Here is a 19,691-nt window from a genome sequence, read left to right on the forward strand (position 1 = left end):
ATGTATGTTAAGATCGAGACGTCAAGATTAGATTATTTCCGTAGCAAACAACAACATATTCGATCTGAGTTATATCAAGGTATTGTTGATACCATTACACTTGGGGAAACTGATGCTTCTAATGTTAGAAAACGGATTATTCTACCTTCGTCATTTATTGGGGGTCCAAGAGATATGCGAAAAAGATATATGGAAGCAATGGCTTTAGTTCAGCGTTATGGTAAACCAGACATTTTTTTAACAATGACGTGCAATCCAAACTGGCAAGAAATTTCAAATGAATTACGCCTGCATGAGGAGAGTCAAAATCGGCCTGATTTGGTTGCTCGGGTCTTTCGTGCAAAATTAGAAGAATTAAAGGATCGATTATTCAAGCAGCAGATATTTGGAAAAGTCTCGGCATATGTTTATGTTATTGAGCACCAAAAAAGAGGGCTTCCACATGCGCATTTTTTAATTATATTACAGAGGAATTGGAAACTCTATGCGCCTGAATCTTTTGATGAGATCGTATCGGCAGAAATACCTGATAAAAATACAAATTTGCACTTGCATAATGCTGTTATCAAGCATATGATGCATGGACCATGTGGAGTGTTGAATCCAACAAATGTTTGCATGAAAAAAAATGGTTATTGCAAAAGCCAATATCCAAAAAGTTATGCATCAGGTACGACTGTTAGAAATGATTGCTTCCCAATATATAAGCGTTCTGACAATGGAATAACTGTCAAACTGAGAGGCCATAATTTGGATAACCGTTGGGTCGTTCCATATAATCCATATTTGCTTGCAACATTTGACTGTCACATTAATGTGGAGATTTGTTCTACGATAAAAGTAGTCAAATATCTTTATAAGTACGTTTACAAAGGGCATGATCGTGTTGCTTTCAATTTAGTTTCCGAACAAACCAATCAACAAATTGACGAAATCCAACAATTCCAATCGGCCCGGTGGATTGCTCCACCTGAAGCTATGTGGAGAATATACGGCTTCATTGTTAATGAAATGTACCCATCAGTATATAGCTTACATTTACATCTTGAGGATAAACACCAAGTAACTTTTCGAGCAAATGAAGACTTAATCAATGTTCTCAACTCTGATCGATCTGCAAAATCAATGTTAACAGAATTCTTTGCATTAAACCAAGTAGATGAAAATGCCAGGACATTGTTATACAAAGAATTTCCAGAATTTTATGTTTGGAGCCAACAATACAAAGAGTGGACTCGTCGGAAAAAAAAAACTGTTATAGGTCGAATTATTACAGCAAATCCATTTGAAGGTGAGAGGTATTATCTGCGGATATTGCTAAATCATGTAAGAGGACCTTTGTCATTTGAAAATCTTAGAACAGTTGATGGTGTCGTGGCTCCAACATTTTGTGAGGCAGCAACTATGCATGGTTTGCTACAAAGAGACAGTAGCTTACAAGATTGTTTACATGAAGCATCTCTATATCAAATGCCATCCAGTTTGAGACGACTATTTGCAACTATTTTGGTTTATTGTAATCCAACCAATCCGAGAGAGCTTTGGGAACGTTTTGAGCAAGATATGTCAGTTGATTTTAGGTCGACTGAAAATTCTATGTCGGATGTAAGAATGCAAGTTTTGCGCTCAATCTCTTTTACACTTGAATCAATGGGGAAAGACATTAATTCGTTCCATCTTCTTGATGACAACATTTGTTTTGGTGAAGACCAACTCGAATCTAGGGAAATCGATGATGAATTGGCTGTTGAAATTCCAGAAGAAGATATTGTTGCATCAGAAGCCCTTAATAGTAAACAACGACATGTCTATAATTCAGTTTTGGGAAAGGTTTTTTCTAATGAAGCTGCTACATTCTTTGTCGACGGCCCTGCTAGGACGGGGAAGACATTCCTGTACAAGGCACTTCTTGCCGCAGTAAGATCAAGAAAATTAGTCGCACTTGCAACTGCTTCATCTGGTGTTGTTGCATCCATCCTTCCTGGAGGTCGAACAACACACTCGCGCTTTAAGATTCCACTAGATACTGATGAACATAGCATATGTTGTGTCAGTAAACAAAGTGCCATCGCAAAGTTACTACGTGTGGCAAAGTTAATTATATGGGATGAGGCCCCTATGTCAAGAAAACAACATATTCAAGCATTAGATAAAATGCCACGAGACATTAATGATTCAAATTTAACATTCGGTGGAAAAGTTGTCGTTTTTGGTGGAGATTTTTGCCAGGTTTTACCTGTGGTTCGTAAAGGAACAAGACAAGAACATGTTGACGCCAGTTTGGTTTCTTCTTACTTGTGGCCTACATTGATCAAGTTTCATTTGACTGAAAATATGCGAGCAAGATTGGATCCAGTCTTTTCAGAATATGTGTTAGAATTGGGCAACGGAATGCCACCAATCACAGTTGATGAAACTATAAAAATTCTTGATGGCATGCTTGTTCCTTACGAAGATGACTGTACTTCTTTGGATCATTTAATAGATGTTGTTTTCCATGATATTCATGAATATTCAATAAATATTTCAGCTATGATGAATCGGGCCATATTAACACCAAAGAACAGTTATGTTGATGAAATAAATGCATTGCTAATTCATAGATTTCCTGGTGAGCTTAAGCGATATTATAGTTTTGATGAAGCAATAGATACATCTGAACAGTCAATTATGGAAAATTTTTTAAATACTCTAACCCCAAATGGACTTCCTCCTCATGAATTGTTACTGAAGATAAACTGTCCTATCATGCTGCTTAGAAACATTAATCCTTCAGAAGGACTATGCAACGGAACACGTCTAATTTGTCAGGCTTTTGATCAAAATGTCATTGATGCAAAAATCGCAGTTGGGCATCACAGCGGAAAAAGGGTCTTTATTCCAAGGATCCCATTCTTACCAAATGTTGATGAAAATAGTGACTTCTCATTCAAACGAACTCAGTTTCCTATTAGATTAAGTTTTGCAATGACTATAAATAAGTCACAAGGGCAAACATTGGATTTTGTTGGAATATATTTACCTCAACCTGTTTTCTCACATGGTCAATTATATGTGGCTTTATCAAGGGCAAAGACTGCATCTACATTAAGGATTTTAATACGGCCAGTGTCAACTGAGCGATCAGAAAAGAACTGCACAAAAAATATTGTCTATACGGAATTATTAAGATTAGCATCTTCAGATTAATGTTAAATAGGTAATGATTCGATTGTATAATTTCAGTTTAATTACTTCAACAACATTGTGCACTTAATAGAATTTTCTTTTCTGTATATTTAGTATTGTATTTTTTAATTTATTATACTCTTAAATTCTCTTTGCAATTTTTTTTATTTAATATTGCGTTGACTATACTTACACATTTAATATTTTTGTGTGTGAACAGCTTTAAAGATGCGGACGGTTATACATCAATAAAAGATATCACTCCAAGTACAAGAGACTGAAAAATTAAAATGATTGTGACAGAAAAGTCACCCAAACAAATAGGCCAACGCTCACCAGTGAAGTACCAAAGCCTAACATTGATTGATCCAGAGGTATAATATTTATTTCTATCTATTGTTCTATATTTTTTTTAGTGGATTAAAAACTGGTAAATGATTTTGTTATTTTTGCATTCTATCTATTGAGTTTTGTTTTTATTTTTTATTTTTTTACTGCTAATTTGTTGGGTCTTTTGATGTTTGACTTTTTAAATCTTTGGCTTCCTTATATAAATGTCGACGATGTTCTATTAATTTAGTTATCTTTCTGTAACACATTTAAAAACAAAAATTTTACACATAACTCAAAACAATTTAAAATCAAAGAAAATCATTATAGTCAATTATTTATTACAATTTATTTTTTGTAAATTATCTGTTACAATTTTTTATATTATACAGGGAAATCAGCTGCAAGCTACAATATTTGATAAATATATTGACTCGCGACAAGATACTTTGCACATTTTCCAGTCATATTACATCAGTAATGCATATGTGAAGCCATTCGATCCGAAGTATAGAATTGAAACATATGAATATCAATGAATCCTGAATGCTAAAACGATAATTGAGGAAGTTCCAAAGGATGAAGGACAATTGGAGCCACCAAAGTACCAACTCATTCCATTCAATGAATTAGATGCCTACAAGAATTCAATTGCACAAATAGGTAATTCACTCTTTACTTTAGAATATTTAATTATCAATATACTAAAAATTTAAATATTATTTGTCAGACATTTTAGCTGTTGCAATCCAAATCAAGCCATGTAGAGAGATAACTTTAGCACATGGACCAACAACTATTCAAGAGATATATGTTATCGATCAAGGGTAAAAATATTTTTTTAATAGTTCACTCTTTTTGAATTATGTTCCAATTTTTATTTATTGCATATTTTGCTAATTCTTTTTTTTTAATTCCAATTTTGTAGCTTAAACCCCATATGTTTAACTATGTGGGGTCGATTCATGCAAGATGAATGCAAAAAAATGTCGGAAATGATTGAGACAAAGCCAATTATACTTGGAACCAAAATAAGAGTTGGTTCTTATAATGGTATTTTTAATAATTAACAATCTTATATTTTCTTTTACATTATATATGCTTGCATTAATTATGATGCCTATTTCTAATGAAGGATTATCTCTATCATCACGTCTGAAAAGTAAATTTATGATCAATCCTGTTATTCCTGAGGCAACTTCATTGCAAGAGTGGTAATCATTACAAATAAGTCATTATTTGTTTCATACAATTTGAATATTGATATTTTCATATTTTTATTTCTTATTTTGTATTTGTTTTTATGAATTTTAAGGGCAGCGATTAATGATTTATTACTCAAGAGTATTATTGCAAAAAACTTGACACACCCATCTGCATCTCTATCTTCTGTTGGCATTCGGGAAATAATCAAGAATTGTGATATTGCTGAATTCATCAAAAGTTTGCAACCCATGGCGGTAAAATCCTATTCTTAGTAACAGATTCAAATATTTATACAATCAATTCTTCTAAAAAAATTGTCTCTAACTAATGTGATGCAGAAAACAAAATTTTGGATAAATGCGAAGATAATTGTGGTTGATTTGCGCCAGATATTTTTTTACATATCATGTATTGGCTGTAATAAAGGAACTGGATATGATTACAATGATACATTCCTTTGTTACCATTGCAAACACGAAAGCATTTTCCAACCACGGTATGTATCTTTCAAATCTTTTGTTTGATAATTTATGTAATAAATTTGATGTATAGTTTTTATTGATTCTAACTTAAAATGATATTTCCAACAAATTTATAGCTGCCGAGCATATGTTGAACTCGACGATAATACAGGAAGACTATCTGCTGTTATGTTTGGTGAAGTTGTAGAAGAAGCATTCGGTTGTTCAGCAGTTGAGCTTATAAATCATACTGGAGATGTACATCTTCTTATTTTCCATTCGCTTTATTGTTGCGAGTAAAAAAATCTATTTCAAAATTTTTAACATATTTAATACATTATCTATAAATACATTGAGGTTTATCTTAAAAAAACTTTTAAAAGTAAATTATAACAAAAATCGTTGAAATTGATTTTTATATACTTGTCTATTATGTCAATTTTATTTTTATTTATAACATGCATAGTAATTTAATTAAAAACATTGCATTCAAAAATTTGTGTTAATTTAGAAGACATAAATTTTCAGCATATAAGTTATTTAAATTTTTATTAATTATGCAATTATAATTAAAAATTCCCTTTGCAGGAACATTTGTCATATATAGAAAATCTTGTGGCACAAGTTTCACAGAAAGAGTGGAAGATTGAACTTCTTGCAGACCTTGATCGATTCAATCAAAAGCAGTTCAAGAATTTCAATGTCGTCTCTATTAATGCTGTACAGGATGACACAAAATGATGGATCAGAGTAAAAACATCAAAGTACTCATATATATATTTTTTTATCATTTTGTGTTGATTTAACAGTGAAGGTTGTACATCAGACTTTCAACTATGGTCCATGTCTTTGGGTGCCACAATCTATTATTGTTGTAGAAAATAACTTGTTATGTTCCAATTTCTCAGACATACAGTTATTTTAATACAATTGCTGTATTTTTCTTTTATACTATTATTTACTTTCATGGAAAAGTTTTATATTTATAATCTGCCTCCACTAGGCAAACGTCCCTTGGACGTTTTAATTCTACTAGTATATATATACATATCAAAAGTAGGTTTATATTAATAATTTAATATTAGTATTCATATTCTGATTTTTTTTTATAATATCCCTACAGGTAAGTGGGTAAGAACACATGCTTTGGCCTCACGCTATGATAGAGCAATGCTACATACAATCACTTTTGCGTACTCCCTGCGCACTCCACTGATATGATTGGCTGGATTTTTTTTTTTTAATATCTAAATAATCATATCACTGGAGTGCACAAAAAATACTGCACATAGAATTTTTGAATTACGAATACACATGTACAGGGCACAGGAAAGTAGACAGAATATTCAGTCTACGCTGAACCAAAAATGGACGGACCTGTCAAACTTCTCAAACCAGAGGGTGGCAAAGTAAAGTATAAAACGCAAAGTCGTTTTTGATGGTGTCGTGGTGTAGTTGGTTATCACGTCAGTCTAACACACTGAAGGTCTCCGGTTCGGGTCCGGGCGACGCCATTCCTTTTTGTTTATTAGCCTTGTGCATTTCATTAAGCTGGTTTTTCAGGCTTTCTACCTTTGTGCTTTTCAGCCTAAAACGGATTTGTAACTTGTCCATTGTATAGAACTTGCACCTTTACATTGGTACAACCCAAGTCTAAATTCCTAACTTTTGGACCGACAGCCTTATCTACTCCCTTAACTGTACAACAATGTTTGTAAACTTTGCAGGTCCAAACAAACAACACAGCAAAATGAAATTTTCCTCTGCTCAACTAATTGTGGCCAAGAGGATTCGGTGCTTTGTAATGGAAATTTAATCACGGCATGGATTTTTACAATCCAGGAATGGCAATGTCACTCCACAATATATTATGACTTTTCTTCCTTGGCAAACTCTGCTATGGCATGAGGATTTTGTGATATGAAACAAGGGGAAGATGGTCAGCCCATCTCTACAATGGTTAGCTTCATTCGACAGGAATAACAATAGCCAGCTTACGTCAATATTTGAACCTAATCAATGCAGAAATTGTAGGGCTTGGCCAGGGGCAGGACATGGCCCATGGGGCCCAAAGCATGCAGAGTAACAGTGTCCAAAATGATCTGGGTCGGCACCGGGCCACAATTTTTCGCAGCCACGACTTCGACGCTGGATGAATTTCACTCAGCCCACCAAATTGCTGGCATTCAGTTCCCTTAATGACCAATGGAAAAAACTGGCTCAATTTTAACCGTCTCTGTAACTTAAACCAGCATAATCTGGGCTTGTGTTTGTTTGTATCAAATCTAAGCGGCTCCTAGCAAATATTCTTCCAACAGATATCCCAATGGCGAAGGGTGTTTGCTTTTAGTTAAAAAGAGAGACAGACAGACAGACAGACAGACAGCCCAGCAGTAGTTCCATTTGGTTAAAAGATTAAGCAGAAGTTGTTGGTGGCATGTCCATGATCCCCACAGATAAATAAAAACTACCAAACAATCTTCAGCAATTGCATGCGGCCAGTGTCTTCCATGCTGACAGGTAACTTCTTCTGGTTTTTTGGGCCTCTGGCAGTCCACGTCCTGCCTCACACTTGTGACCTCCCCCATCTTTTCTTGATTTGATATGATCAATGGTACACTTGTGACATGAAAATGCATTATTTTCTCAAGAGTACTATAGACCGCAACAAGGAGAGAGGAACACAAGATAAAAGAAGACAGACAACCAGGAAAAAAAATATCAAGAAATAAAAAAGCAACACAATTGGCACAGATCCAAAGTCACACACACTCTGGCTGGGGCCATAATGGCATAGATGTGGGCATTTGGCTAGTCGAGCTGTCGACCCTCAGAATTGTGGAATCTTATAATTTTTCAGTTGATGGATGCAGAAATAGTCAAAATGGGAAGGTTGAGATTTGAGATTACAACACTTAATTTGTGAGGTCTATTTGGTAGTTGGCACATTGTTCTCATTAATACATGCCCCAGTTAACCCCATTAAACTACCCTCCATGGGTTATTGTTGTTGTTGGTGTGTGCGCTTTCATTCAGATTTTCTCTAGTTTTTCGATCCCTACCTCAATTCCTGCACCATTTATATATCTTGCAGATGATAATCTCCCGTATCCATCCACCTGCAGGCACCGAGGTTGTTAAGAAACCAACATCAAATAATATATAAATTTCGTGAATCAAGTGAGAAAGAGCTGTGAGGATGGACAACAAGCCGTTTTGTCAGTTTATAATGTGAAATGCAAATTCTGGATCTTCTCATCTTTTCTTCTATTCATTGAAAAATTCTTGGCGCTGGGGTCGGCAGACCTGTTCAAAATATTAGAAGGTATGCCTAAGGTACCGAAGGGTTCTGGAGAAAGAAATGAGAAGCTAGGAAAAGATTGAAGAGGACATGGAGAAAGTTCTAGCAAATTAATCATATATATATAAAATTAAATTTATTTGATTAAAGTTATTTATAATTTCCATTAGTTTAAGTTGTTAAAACAAGTAGACATATATAGTATCAAGCAAATTAAGATTTTAAATTCCAACTCCCGAGTCTAAACTTCTCATAAATGAGTATTTATATTTTCTGAATAATTAGAGATCCATGAATCCTAGTTGTGACCATGATATACATTGAGAATACACTTTCCTATCCAAGAATCATAACAGCAAAACATTTATAAATAGATTAGTAAAGTTTAGTTAGGCAGTACTGGAGTATGGGGTCCATGGCATGAAAAGAAAGAAATCTTTAGCCAAAATCTTCAAGTTCTAGCCACTTCCAAAATGTTATAGGCTCATAATTCCTGGCGCGTAATCTAGTCATTAATCTAAACAGCTAGACTGCCGAACTTTGAAGCATAGGCAAAGGAAAAAAAGCGTTGTGCAAAGTTTCACACACATTATATATCGTATACCGGACGTTGCTTTTTCCATGGAGTATATAATATTATACCAATTGTAGCTGAAAAACATTTAAGCACCGCGCGCATGACCTAGCTAACATTCAAACCCAAGTTCAACGGTGGGTTAGACAAAAGAAAAATGTCCAAATAAATCTGTCTTTAATCTCTAACTCACCGACCAAATTCCAAAAAGGAGGTAAATGGGTCCTATATATTTTTGGAGAGTCCAAAGCAAAGATAGGATCAACTGATGCCAGAATCCAAAGGTCCTTAAACATACACAAAGTTTATGATTATATATCAACATCAATATATTTATATATATTGGGGGTCAATTAATCAAAATTTGAAACTTCTCCTCCAACTTTATACATCAAAAGAGGGAAGAAGGGAGAAAAGGATGACGATCAGGGAAAGTAGAAAATTTGTAAAAGCCATCTCTATCAGTCTTGTCTATATATATGAGCGAGGCAAATAATACAAGGCTGAAATAGGGGGAAAAAGAGAGTAAAAAACAGTGCTAGCTGAAAATGATCGATGTTCCCACTAATTTGTTTTTATAAGTGACCAATGATATTATATAATGATCGGCTATTACTCTTGTGACCTTGTCCACGGACAGGTATAATGCACGCATTTCTGAGCATAAACTTTATCATTTTCTCTCAATTTTTTTCCCCTAACCCTATAAAAACATGCCAGAAAACCCAAGAATTATGAGATCATCCTAGTGGACTATATATTTTTCTTCTTCTTTCTGATAAAAGGGTATGCTTTAATTAAGAACCGTACACAGTGATCTGTCTCCCAATTAGTATTTGATCATGTATAGATGAGCAGCAACACAACACATGATGATCAGGGAGGAATCAATCAATGTAAATGCTGGCACTGCAGATCATGTTGGAGGTGGAGGAGTCAAATTATCATTATGTGGTTGAGCAACACTGCCAACAACCTCATGCATTTTTTTTTTTTTTTTTTTTGTTTTTTGGGAGTCTTTCTGATGCGGTCGTTTATCTACCCACCCTGCAGTACGTACCACGCGACATTAAAGTCTAAAGAGATTTTTATTTTATATTTTTCGTTTTAATATCATTTATGAAAAGGAAGTCTTTTTTTTTAATTATTATTATTATACTCTTTTATCTCCAACATGGAATGAGCGATACAGTACATCATGAATTCAATTAAGAGCTTATAATTTTCAACTTTGACGTGGATGGCGAAGAGATGTATTGTCCCTTTTATGAAGCGATATCAATTTTGTGTTGGGATGCATTAAGAGGAACGTACACTTCCTATTAATGTTGATCGGATTGCATCCATTTAATGCATAAAAGTATACAAATCATAACACCGTACCCTTTTTTTACCATAAACAGCGAGCTAGCTAGATAAATTTTTAGATTAATATTGTTGCTATATATACCTCATCATTTATACAGCTCACTTTTATCTATTTGACGTGACACTGTTACGTGGTGTCACGTAATTTATTAAAAATAAATAAAATAAAATATATTTAAAATAATATGACATTTAAAATTATAAAAAGAGAAAGACTGAAATCTTAATTTTTAACATCTCTTTTATATATGTTTGTGTTTTTAATTTGTTTTAATAAATTAAACAGTGTCACATTAATTGTGTAAAGTGAGCGGTATAAATAGAGCGGCATATATAATAGCATTTCTCACGTTCTTATACTAGTTTTGTCTTGTATTGAATGCTATATCAATTATAAAAGGAAAATATTACTTTTATCATATATATATTTGTCGTCTAATTATTCACAAAAGTGATATAACTCATATTAAATAACTTTCTACTTGAGTGTTTAAAAACAATAGAAGAGGACAATCAATATGATCCACTTTCTATATATAAGTCTATCTTGAGATCATATAATATAACAGGGCCAATTTAAATTAATATGTCACATTAATGATCTTTATTATTAGAGAATAAATAAAATGAAAACTAGCAGTAGCAATTACCATATATTTTTTTAAAGACATTGAATCACAATCAATTAACAGTTAACTGTTGAGATCAACAATATTAATACACTAAAGATTAACAATATTAAAGCTTAATATATATAAATATATATATATATTAAGAAGCTGAAGCCATGACTAACTAACTAATTATATATTAATTAAAAGCTTATGTTTTCATGATCACGAAGTTACGTACGTACATATATACTCTGTGGCTCTGGGATTCATTTTTGCGTGGGGTAGGGGCTAGCGAGCTGGATGATACGTACGGACGTATTAGTAGTGGTTAATATTATAAGAGAAACGAATTTTTATAATTAAAATTTTATAATCAAAAAGATTCTTTTCGACAAAAACGTATTCATTCTCATTTGAAATGATCCTTTTAATTATAAAATTTTAATTATAAAAATCTATTTCTCTTATAGGAAAAGTGAGGGATTGCTACTAAAACATGCAAATACGTACGTACACACACATGACAGCTTGGATCAGTTGCACAAAGGAAGATGATAAACGAACTTAATTAATTAGCTAGGATTCAATATTGTTAAATCAATTCCTGATCATAAAGCCGCCGTCAAGCAAAATTAAGGTAAAAAGTTAAAAAAAAAAAAATGTTAATGCTAGCTAGACAGCATTAAGCTGCATGCATGCTCCCTTCTCTTTAAAATTTATTAATTGGTAGTTGATTATAAATAATGAAGTGCATATTAGTCTAAACCCGATGGTGATCAACATGAAAGTAATAAGCACAGCACCTCGTAATTTCAACAATTCTGGCCACCATCATTACCTTTTTTCTTTTGTGACTTCAATATGTTAAAAATGAATAATTATGTTTACGAGTAGTAGTGTGTAAGAGAGAGTACTGAGACAACTTGATTAGTTTATCATTTCCTTAAATTATGCAGATCTTGTAATGAGTTCAATCTGTTAAATCATGTCCACGCTCCTCCTCCAAAAGTTAGGTAGTTTAGGTGGGTACTATATATTTATATATATATATATATAATTTTTATTTATTTATTTACCATAATTGCGTACATGGGCAGAAACTAGGTAACTATAGCTAGCTTTACGACAAGTAAAATTATTGGCTGATTTAACCTTGAATCATATGGGCATTCATGACGTGACTTCTCCATATATCAAAATTCAACCCCATTAATGTCGCTCAGACCCTACCATTTTCTCCCCCACTCTCCCATCAGGTGTCACGAGTTTTGATTTTAACCAATCGATCATCGATCAGACCCCCAAATTCTCTGTACATGATATTTCAAATATATATGTATATCACGATGAACGAAAAAATCGGCTAATAAATGCAAAGAAAGCCTTTCAATAATTTAATTTCCACCGGTGAACGACCTGGCGTTCATATGTCACCCTTCCTTATTGGTCGAACTGAATTATTTTACAATTTAATTCTAGAACAGAGTCAGGATCAGTACTATTCTTTCTAAATTCCAATACGAAAATGTTGTAATTAATATGTTTGAGAAAATTCAACAGCTAGATAGCTAGCTAGCTAGCTAGGCCTGAATATTGCCAGCGTATTAATGCACGGTCTTGCTATGTTCCAGCTGTTTGGTTGATTTTCATGCCAATTCGATCTGGTATTCAATTTTCTGAGAAATTCGGAATTCCTATTCTCGTGATTTTCATCAATTTAAAGAATTTGGCAGTAAAGTGATCGAATGTAAAGATATAAATCCGGTCCGTGTGATCTATTAATACCACGAACGTACGTATGTTACCATGGAAATGACGATCATGTACAGGCCACTTCAATTATTTGTAGGCAATGATAACTTGCTTTTCTAAGTACTTTAACCTTTTCGACTCTGCCAAAATTCTAATTGAATGATTTCATCTTCTCTTGCTTCCAAACAAATTAAATTTAAATAATAAAAAATAAAAAAACCTTTGCATTAATGAATATTTATAGCAAATTATAACTATTTATAGCTAGCGTGGAAAGATAATAACATGATTCCAAAAGTTTAATTCTTTCTTGTTTTTTGTTTTTCAACAATATCATTAATGTTATCGATGACCTATGATGTATATGTGTTTCTTTCGCACCCAAAAAGATGCCATGACCATCAAATATTAGTACTAATTGCTTATTGGCCTGACCCAAAATTTTTAATTATTTTAATTTGTCCATATTAAAAGAGTTAATTAAACTGAGAGCAACCATAAAGTACTGTTTCTGGTTTAAATATAAGAAATATTTTATCTCATCTCATTAATTTTATAAATTTTTTAAATTTCTATACAAAATATAATAAATAATTTGACTTTTTTAAATCTTAAAATAATAATAATAATATTCTAACAATATTTTATTCAACTTTTAACTTATATCTTGACTAATTTTATCTCAACTCGCTATCAAAATCACATTTTACTAATTACAAGTTAATATGGTACGTAAGTATATATAACCATTTGTATATTGTGAGACATGATATTACGTGAGTTATAAAAAAAAAAAAAAAAACTACTTAATTGAGAATTAATGACTAATAGGGTGTATTTTGATAGGTTAGTAAAATATTTTTTAATGTTTATTGTTATCTGCATAAATTTTTTTAATAATACTTAAATAGTACGCATTAAAAAGTAGTATATGTGGATAATAAGGTCTTGTTTGAATTCAGAAATCGTTTAATTTCATCTCATTTTATCATTACAGTTTTTTCAAATTTCATATAAAATATAATAAATAATTCAATATTTTCATATCTCAATTCAATTTTTTCAAATCTTAAAACAATAATAATATTAAAACATAATATTCTAATAATATTTTATTTAAATTTTATTTTTAATTTAAAAACATCTTATCTTATCTCATTTTTCAATGAAAAAAATCTACTTGCAAGTATAACTGCGCATTAATATGTACAATAATCTGATGTAATTAGTCAAAAAGTAAATTTTATCGAAAACAGTACTAATTTAAATTTTAAATATTAAGAAATCAGTATTAATACGTAAATTAGTACACGAATTTAATTGTGTATAACAAAACTCTTTCTGAATTCAAACCAGACCTGAATCTAGATCTTTTCTAATAACATAAGGGGTGCCCTACCAACAATATGACATGCTGATGAGGTTCGCTCATACACGTGTAAGGCATATAAAGCTTCGGCCTGATTGTTACATCCGTTGATGCTTAATCCTGCCCATTGCCTTTTAGGTAAGGTCCCTGATATGATTAAGGGCACATATAGCTAGCAACCAAAAAGCATGCACACATACATATATATATATATATATAGTTGGACCACACCCTCCCCGGCCTCCCCCTTTTGTATTTTCAACTTGTTTGATAAAGAATTTGGCAATCAAAAAGTAGATCGAAAGATAGATAAACCACAATATTCAAAATTCATACAATTACCCCATGTGACATTAAACCTACCTAATGCTTCCCTCCATCCCTCGTCATTTGACTACATTATAATAAATCAAATAAATGTAAATAAATTATATTTCCTTTTTTTTATAAACAAAAAAATAATTAATTATAAGGAGAGGTATACCTCAAGCTATCAACCTTTGATTTTGTTACTATTTTAAGTACGATTCTTGCTATCCATATGGTTGTCAAGAATATTTGCTCAATATTAATCTCTTCGATCGTACCAAATAAATAGTTAACTTATATTATATTATATATATATATATATTTAATAAGTAATGTTATCTATCGCGGTTTTATTTATCAGCTCTTATCATTTTATGATGTACAATTAAATAATTATTTAATTGATTTTATATGCTTGAAAGAATAATATTGATGAAAAGGATGATCATGAATTGAATTATAGTTTTAATATTCTGATCAGCGAGAGGCACATTCTCTTATAGAAATTCTATTCATAATCTCTACAGCATACACTTATTTTATATATTTTTATATTTTTTTCTTATCAAATATGTGATGTATAGATGATGTGTAGAAAAATTTAATTATTTTAAATATAATTAAATTTAAAAAAATAAAAATAATTATAATGTGTAAGGATCGAATGATAGAGGACTGGAGATATAGAGACTTACAGATGATAATGCATTGGTCACCCAGAAATACAAACAAATTCTTCCTTCATCTTTTGCCGCGTGGCAGTACAAGATCAGGCGGTTAACTTATTCAAGGTTACCTGCCGGGTGATGAACCGAAAACCTCGGCAGCCATCACTCTCGTCATCTAAAGGTGTTAGTACTTGAAAAATAAAATAAATAAATAAAACCTGAATAACCCAAAGCCTTGGAACATTTTTCCATCCCAAAACGGAATATTTTCCTGTGAAAAATTGAAAATCATCCAGAAAACTGATCATACGATTATATTAATTACTGATTACAAAAATCTTAAGCTACAAGTTTATTAAGAAAAGCACAATATCTCATATTTATATATCTAAAGAAACAGAGAGTCCTTTCACCCAAAACCATAACTGAAACTCCCCTCTCCATATCTCTCTCTCTCTCTCTCTCTCTCTCTCTCTCTCTCTCTCTCTCTCCCCCACACTCTCCTCACACACACACACTCGCACGCACGTACACACACACACACATACAGGCCGTAAACAGTCCGCCGCGACTTTCAGAGACGAGACGTTGAAAATGGGAAGAGATCAATGAGGTGTGATTGGCGATCATGTCGCTCTCGTGCTCCGACTGCTTCTCCGACCTACTCTGCGGCGAGGGCTCCGGGTTCCTGTCCGGAGAATCACCGGAATGCTCATCGGACCTCGATTCTCAGGCGTGCAGCGTGGAATCGATAAACGAGTTCATCGAGTACGAGCGGAACTTCGTGCCCGGGTTCGATTATCTGGCTCGGTTCCGCTCCCAGTCACTCGACGCGTCTGCGAGAGAAGAATCTGTTGCCTGGATTCTCAAGGTACGGTTCCCACTCCCCACTCTTCGTCGGATACTGAATTATCGGATACTATGTTGTCCGATTTTACTTTAATGCCACCGGAGCATGTTAGTTATGCCGTTGTCTCTAAATCGCGCCGGCTGCTATTTTCATCTCGAACCGGAGTCGTAGATCTGAGTCGATCAGCTCAGAGCTGCCGTCCGGTACAGGCACAGTTTAGCGTCTTCGGTTTATCTTAGATACGGTTGTGGGGGTGCCTTTTTTGCAGGTTCAGGCTTATCACGGCTTCCAGCCATTGACGGCGTACCTCTCCGTTAACTACCTGGATCGGTTCCTTTATTCTCGTCGCTTGCCGGTAAGCTCCCGTCAACGTTAAGCTACGGATAATCCGAGGTTCTAAATTCTAATCTTAATACCGCGAGAGATTCTGGCAATAAGTGTTCTAAAGGTCGCAGTATTAATGTCGACGTTTGACTTTTCAAGGAATCCAGTACGTACGTGGCTAGACTTAGTGGGTATGTATTTATATATATATATATTCGGTGTGCGTACAGTATTATGAATAAAGCTAATTATAATCCAATTATATATATACTGTATATTCAATATTCCCAAAAAAGGAAAAAACAATTATCTTCTTAGTAGTATTAACTTAAAAAGTCCGACCAATTACTTATTCATGAGTATCATTTTACGCTTGACTTTGTGACAACTACAGTATAAAGTACGCCTTGCTTCAATTATATATGATTGATGCCTTTTCTTTACTAAACTTTAATTTACTTTGTCATTCACGTATTGTACGTACTTGTCCCCGCACGTCGGTGCAAGAATGCCATTGATCATGTATATATATATGGAGTACGTATATAAATATACATAACTATTATTTTGTGACGTTGTTATTAGTTTTTCTGTTCTAATACGGCCTAATATTTCAGGAAACAAATGGGTGGCCACTGCAACTATTATCTGTAGCTTGCTTATCATTAGCTGCTAAGATGGAGGAACCTCTGGTTCCTCCGCTATTGGATCTTCAGGTGAATATCTGATCTGATTATGATCTCATCTTCTTATATTGATCGATCCATTTTGTTCAATATTTCATCTTGGGATGTCAGCATTGACGTTTGTACTGATCATGTATTAATATATAATATGAAATATTGTGTGATATATATATATATATATATAGGTGGAAGGTGCAAAATATATATTTGAACCAAGAACGATTCGTAGGATGGAGCTCCTTGTGCTTGGTGTTCTGGATTGGAGGCTCCGATCTATCACGCCGTTCAGCTTCATCGCCTACTTTGCATGCAAACTCGATTCAACAGGAATTCATGATGGGTTTCTACTTTCCCGGGCGACTGAAATTATTTTATCTAATATTCAAGGTAATAATGATTATACACACTACATATATGTGTGTGTGTACGTATATATATCACGCGTACGAATAGGATTAGTAAATAAATATTTGAATTAGGAACAAAAGCCGGCAATCTGTACAGTAGATTAAAAGAAAACTCTTTTTTTTTTTGCTTTTTCACATGTCTACAGAGGCTAGCTTTCTTGAATACTGGCCATCTTGCATTGCTGCCGCAGCCATACTTTGTGCAGCTAGTGAAATTCCAAACCTGTCTCTTGTTAATCCTGAACATGCTGAATCATGGTGTGATGGTCTGCACAAAGTAAGCATGTAACTGTGGTTACGATTTTGTCATATTAATTTATTCATGAACACATGTAACTTGTATATATACATGGATGCCGATTCTGAATATCGACTTTTGCAGGAGAAAATCATCGGCTGCTACAGGTTAATGCAAGAATTTGTGATTCATGACAATAGCCGGATCAGGAAGCCCCCAAAAATCTTGCCCCAGCTTCGAGTAACAATTCGGGCGAGAACGAGGTCTAGTGTCGACTCCTCCTCGTCGTCATCGTCATCATCTAATAAAAGGAGGAAATTAAATAACTGCTTATGGGTAGATGATGACAAAGGAAACTCCGAGGAAGGGCTATAAAGTGAAAAGAAAAACAAAAAAATAAAAAATAAGAAGAAAAGAAAATGGCCGGGGGTCTAAGTTGTCTAGAAAACCTGATATAGTTTTTGGAGGGTGTTGATAATATCAGATTGACTTCGAGTGATGGTGTAGATTATAGTATGTATAATGTATGTATCAGAGTTTGGCGAGTTTGGAGATAAAAGTTAGTTTTTTTTTATTAGTTGGTGGGCATCGCCATTAATTCATTAACAATGGCTTTGCAGATTCCCAAGGGAGGGGGATTTGTTACATAAAACGTTTTGGTATGAGAAAAGTGACCGAGAGAGAGAGAGAGATGTTTAATAGTGGAGTCATGGTGTGTGACAGAAGTGGGGGTATTGAATTCAAAGCAACATTGATTATTGAATGAAAGAGGGGGTGATGGTGGGGGCCATGCATGTTTAACACAGAGAGAGAGAGAGAGAGAGAGAGAGAGAGAGAGAGAGAGATATCCAAGGCACTGCTGTGCAAATACAAAGGGATTGAAGTTTGAAGATTGGGCAGTTTATGGGATTTACAAAGTCAAGCTTCTCATCTGGCCACCATCATTGCTTCAACTGCTGCTGCTGCAGCCTGCATCCGTCTTTTCATGAATACGGGGAGGGGAATAAGACGGGCTCCGTTTAATTAGACTTCTTATATTTATTTTTCTCCTTTTTTTTTTTTTTTTTTTGAGTGGTATGTGTGCACACGCTTTACTGTGTGACACACACGTGTGTATGAGTGCTTTTTTGGCGGCAACTGCCCTATTTTTTTTTCATTAATTGGCCTTGGGCTCGGCCTAACCTTACTGAAGATCAACTCTTTAAGTGGTGTTCACGCGTGTGTTGGTACGTACACGTGTGTATACTCTTTCGTTTTTTGTAAAATTTTTTTTATTTGGGTAGAGGAGAAACCTCTTTCGTGGCCTAAGTTTGGCCTAACAAATATATACAAAGGTCTTTGGGGCCTTTCAATATGCGTGATGTATTTTATTCATGATCAGTATAATAATTTTTGTACATTTCTTTCACATCTCTCTCTCTCTCTCTCTCTCTCTCTCTCTCTCTCTCTATATATATATATATATATGATTTATATCATGACCCTGTCCCATGCATGTGATTGACTACGGAAACTTTGTAGCTTTGCCATTTGTTTTACTAACGATGGAGTCCAATAAATTTTCAAGAAGCAGTACTGGATCTGGAGTTTTCTGAGGCATAGCTTAGCTTCGCTTACTCAGTGAAGTGATGAAGAGACTTGATGGTCCAGCTAACAGCGATAAAGAGGGGTTCATGCAGATGCAGTGACCATGACTACTTAATTTTAGTCGGTACCCTCTCGTGACTTATTCATGGCTTTTAGCGATTTTGTCATTCCCCCCTTACATACGTACATATATAGATATATCACTGATCACTAGCTCTGCCTCACAGCACATCTCACACCCCCACATATTTATATACCAACCCAAAAGGGACCTTTACTTTCATGATAATTTACTTTCCCTATCTTCGTTTCCTTTTTTATAAATCGAATAGACAGGCAATGTTAGGGTGAAGATAAGTAGTCCATAAACAGTAACACTGAAAGTCATCAAGTACAATGAGATGTATGCATGTGATCTTGTAAAAAAAGCCAAGTTGTTATATATATATATATATATAAAGCATCGTTAAATTAGGGTT

General features: G+C 33.8%; 3 protein-coding genes, 1 long non-coding RNA gene and 1 other non-coding gene across 5 annotated transcripts; 4 read left to right on the plus strand and 1 right to left on the minus strand.

Moving 5' to 3' along the window:
• LOC122310168 lies at nucleotides 1–3,189 on the plus strand. The gene has a single exon (XM_043124047.1). It carries the CDS (start codon nucleotides 1–3, stop codon nucleotides 3,187–3,189), a length of 3,189 nt encoding a protein of 1,062 aa, XP_042979981.1.
• A 1,295-nt stretch (nucleotides 3,190–4,484) lies between these two features.
• Nucleotides 4,485–5,906, plus strand: LOC122310169 (replication protein A 70 kDa DNA-binding subunit B-like). The gene is made up of 6 exons (XM_043124048.1): nucleotides 4,485–4,551; nucleotides 4,634–4,712; nucleotides 4,814–4,958; nucleotides 5,043–5,200; nucleotides 5,303–5,423; nucleotides 5,754–5,906. Exons 1-6 carry the CDS (start codon nucleotides 4,485–4,487, stop codon nucleotides 5,904–5,906), a joined length of 723 nt encoding a protein of 240 aa, XP_042979982.1.
• A 699-nt stretch (nucleotides 5,907–6,605) lies between these two features.
• TRNAV-AAC lies at nucleotides 6,606–6,679 on the plus strand. Its single transcript has one exon. It is a non-coding gene; the product is annotated as a tRNA-Val (tRNA).
• An 859-nt stretch (nucleotides 6,680–7,538) lies between these two features.
• LOC122311544 lies at nucleotides 7,539–8,538 on the minus strand. Its single transcript, XR_006242808.1, has 2 exons — nucleotides 8,228–8,538; nucleotides 7,539–7,784 (listed from the first exon to the last, which is right to left on the minus strand). It is a non-coding gene; the product is annotated as an uncharacterized LOC122311544 (long non-coding RNA).
• Nucleotides 8,539–15,522: 6,984 nt separating this feature from the next.
• LOC122311107 (cyclin-D1-1-like) lies at nucleotides 15,523–19,033 on the plus strand. Its single transcript, XM_043125499.1, has 6 exons — nucleotides 15,523–15,991; nucleotides 16,239–16,325; nucleotides 16,912–17,010; nucleotides 17,166–17,367; nucleotides 17,534–17,664; nucleotides 17,770–19,033. The coding sequence occupies exons 1-6, from the start codon at nucleotides 15,749–15,751 to the stop codon at nucleotides 17,998–18,000; spliced, it is 993 nt and encodes a 330-aa protein (XP_042981433.1). The 5' UTR covers nucleotides 15,523–15,748; the 3' UTR covers nucleotides 18,001–19,033.
• The last annotated feature ends 658 nt before the right edge of the window (nucleotides 19,034–19,691 follow it).

This window comes from Carya illinoinensis, chromosome 5 (assembly GCF_018687715.1).
Source record: "Carya illinoinensis cultivar Pawnee chromosome 5, C.illinoinensisPawnee_v1, whole genome shotgun sequence".
Taxonomy (NCBI): Eukaryota; Viridiplantae; Streptophyta; class Magnoliopsida; order Fagales; family Juglandaceae; genus Carya; species Carya illinoinensis.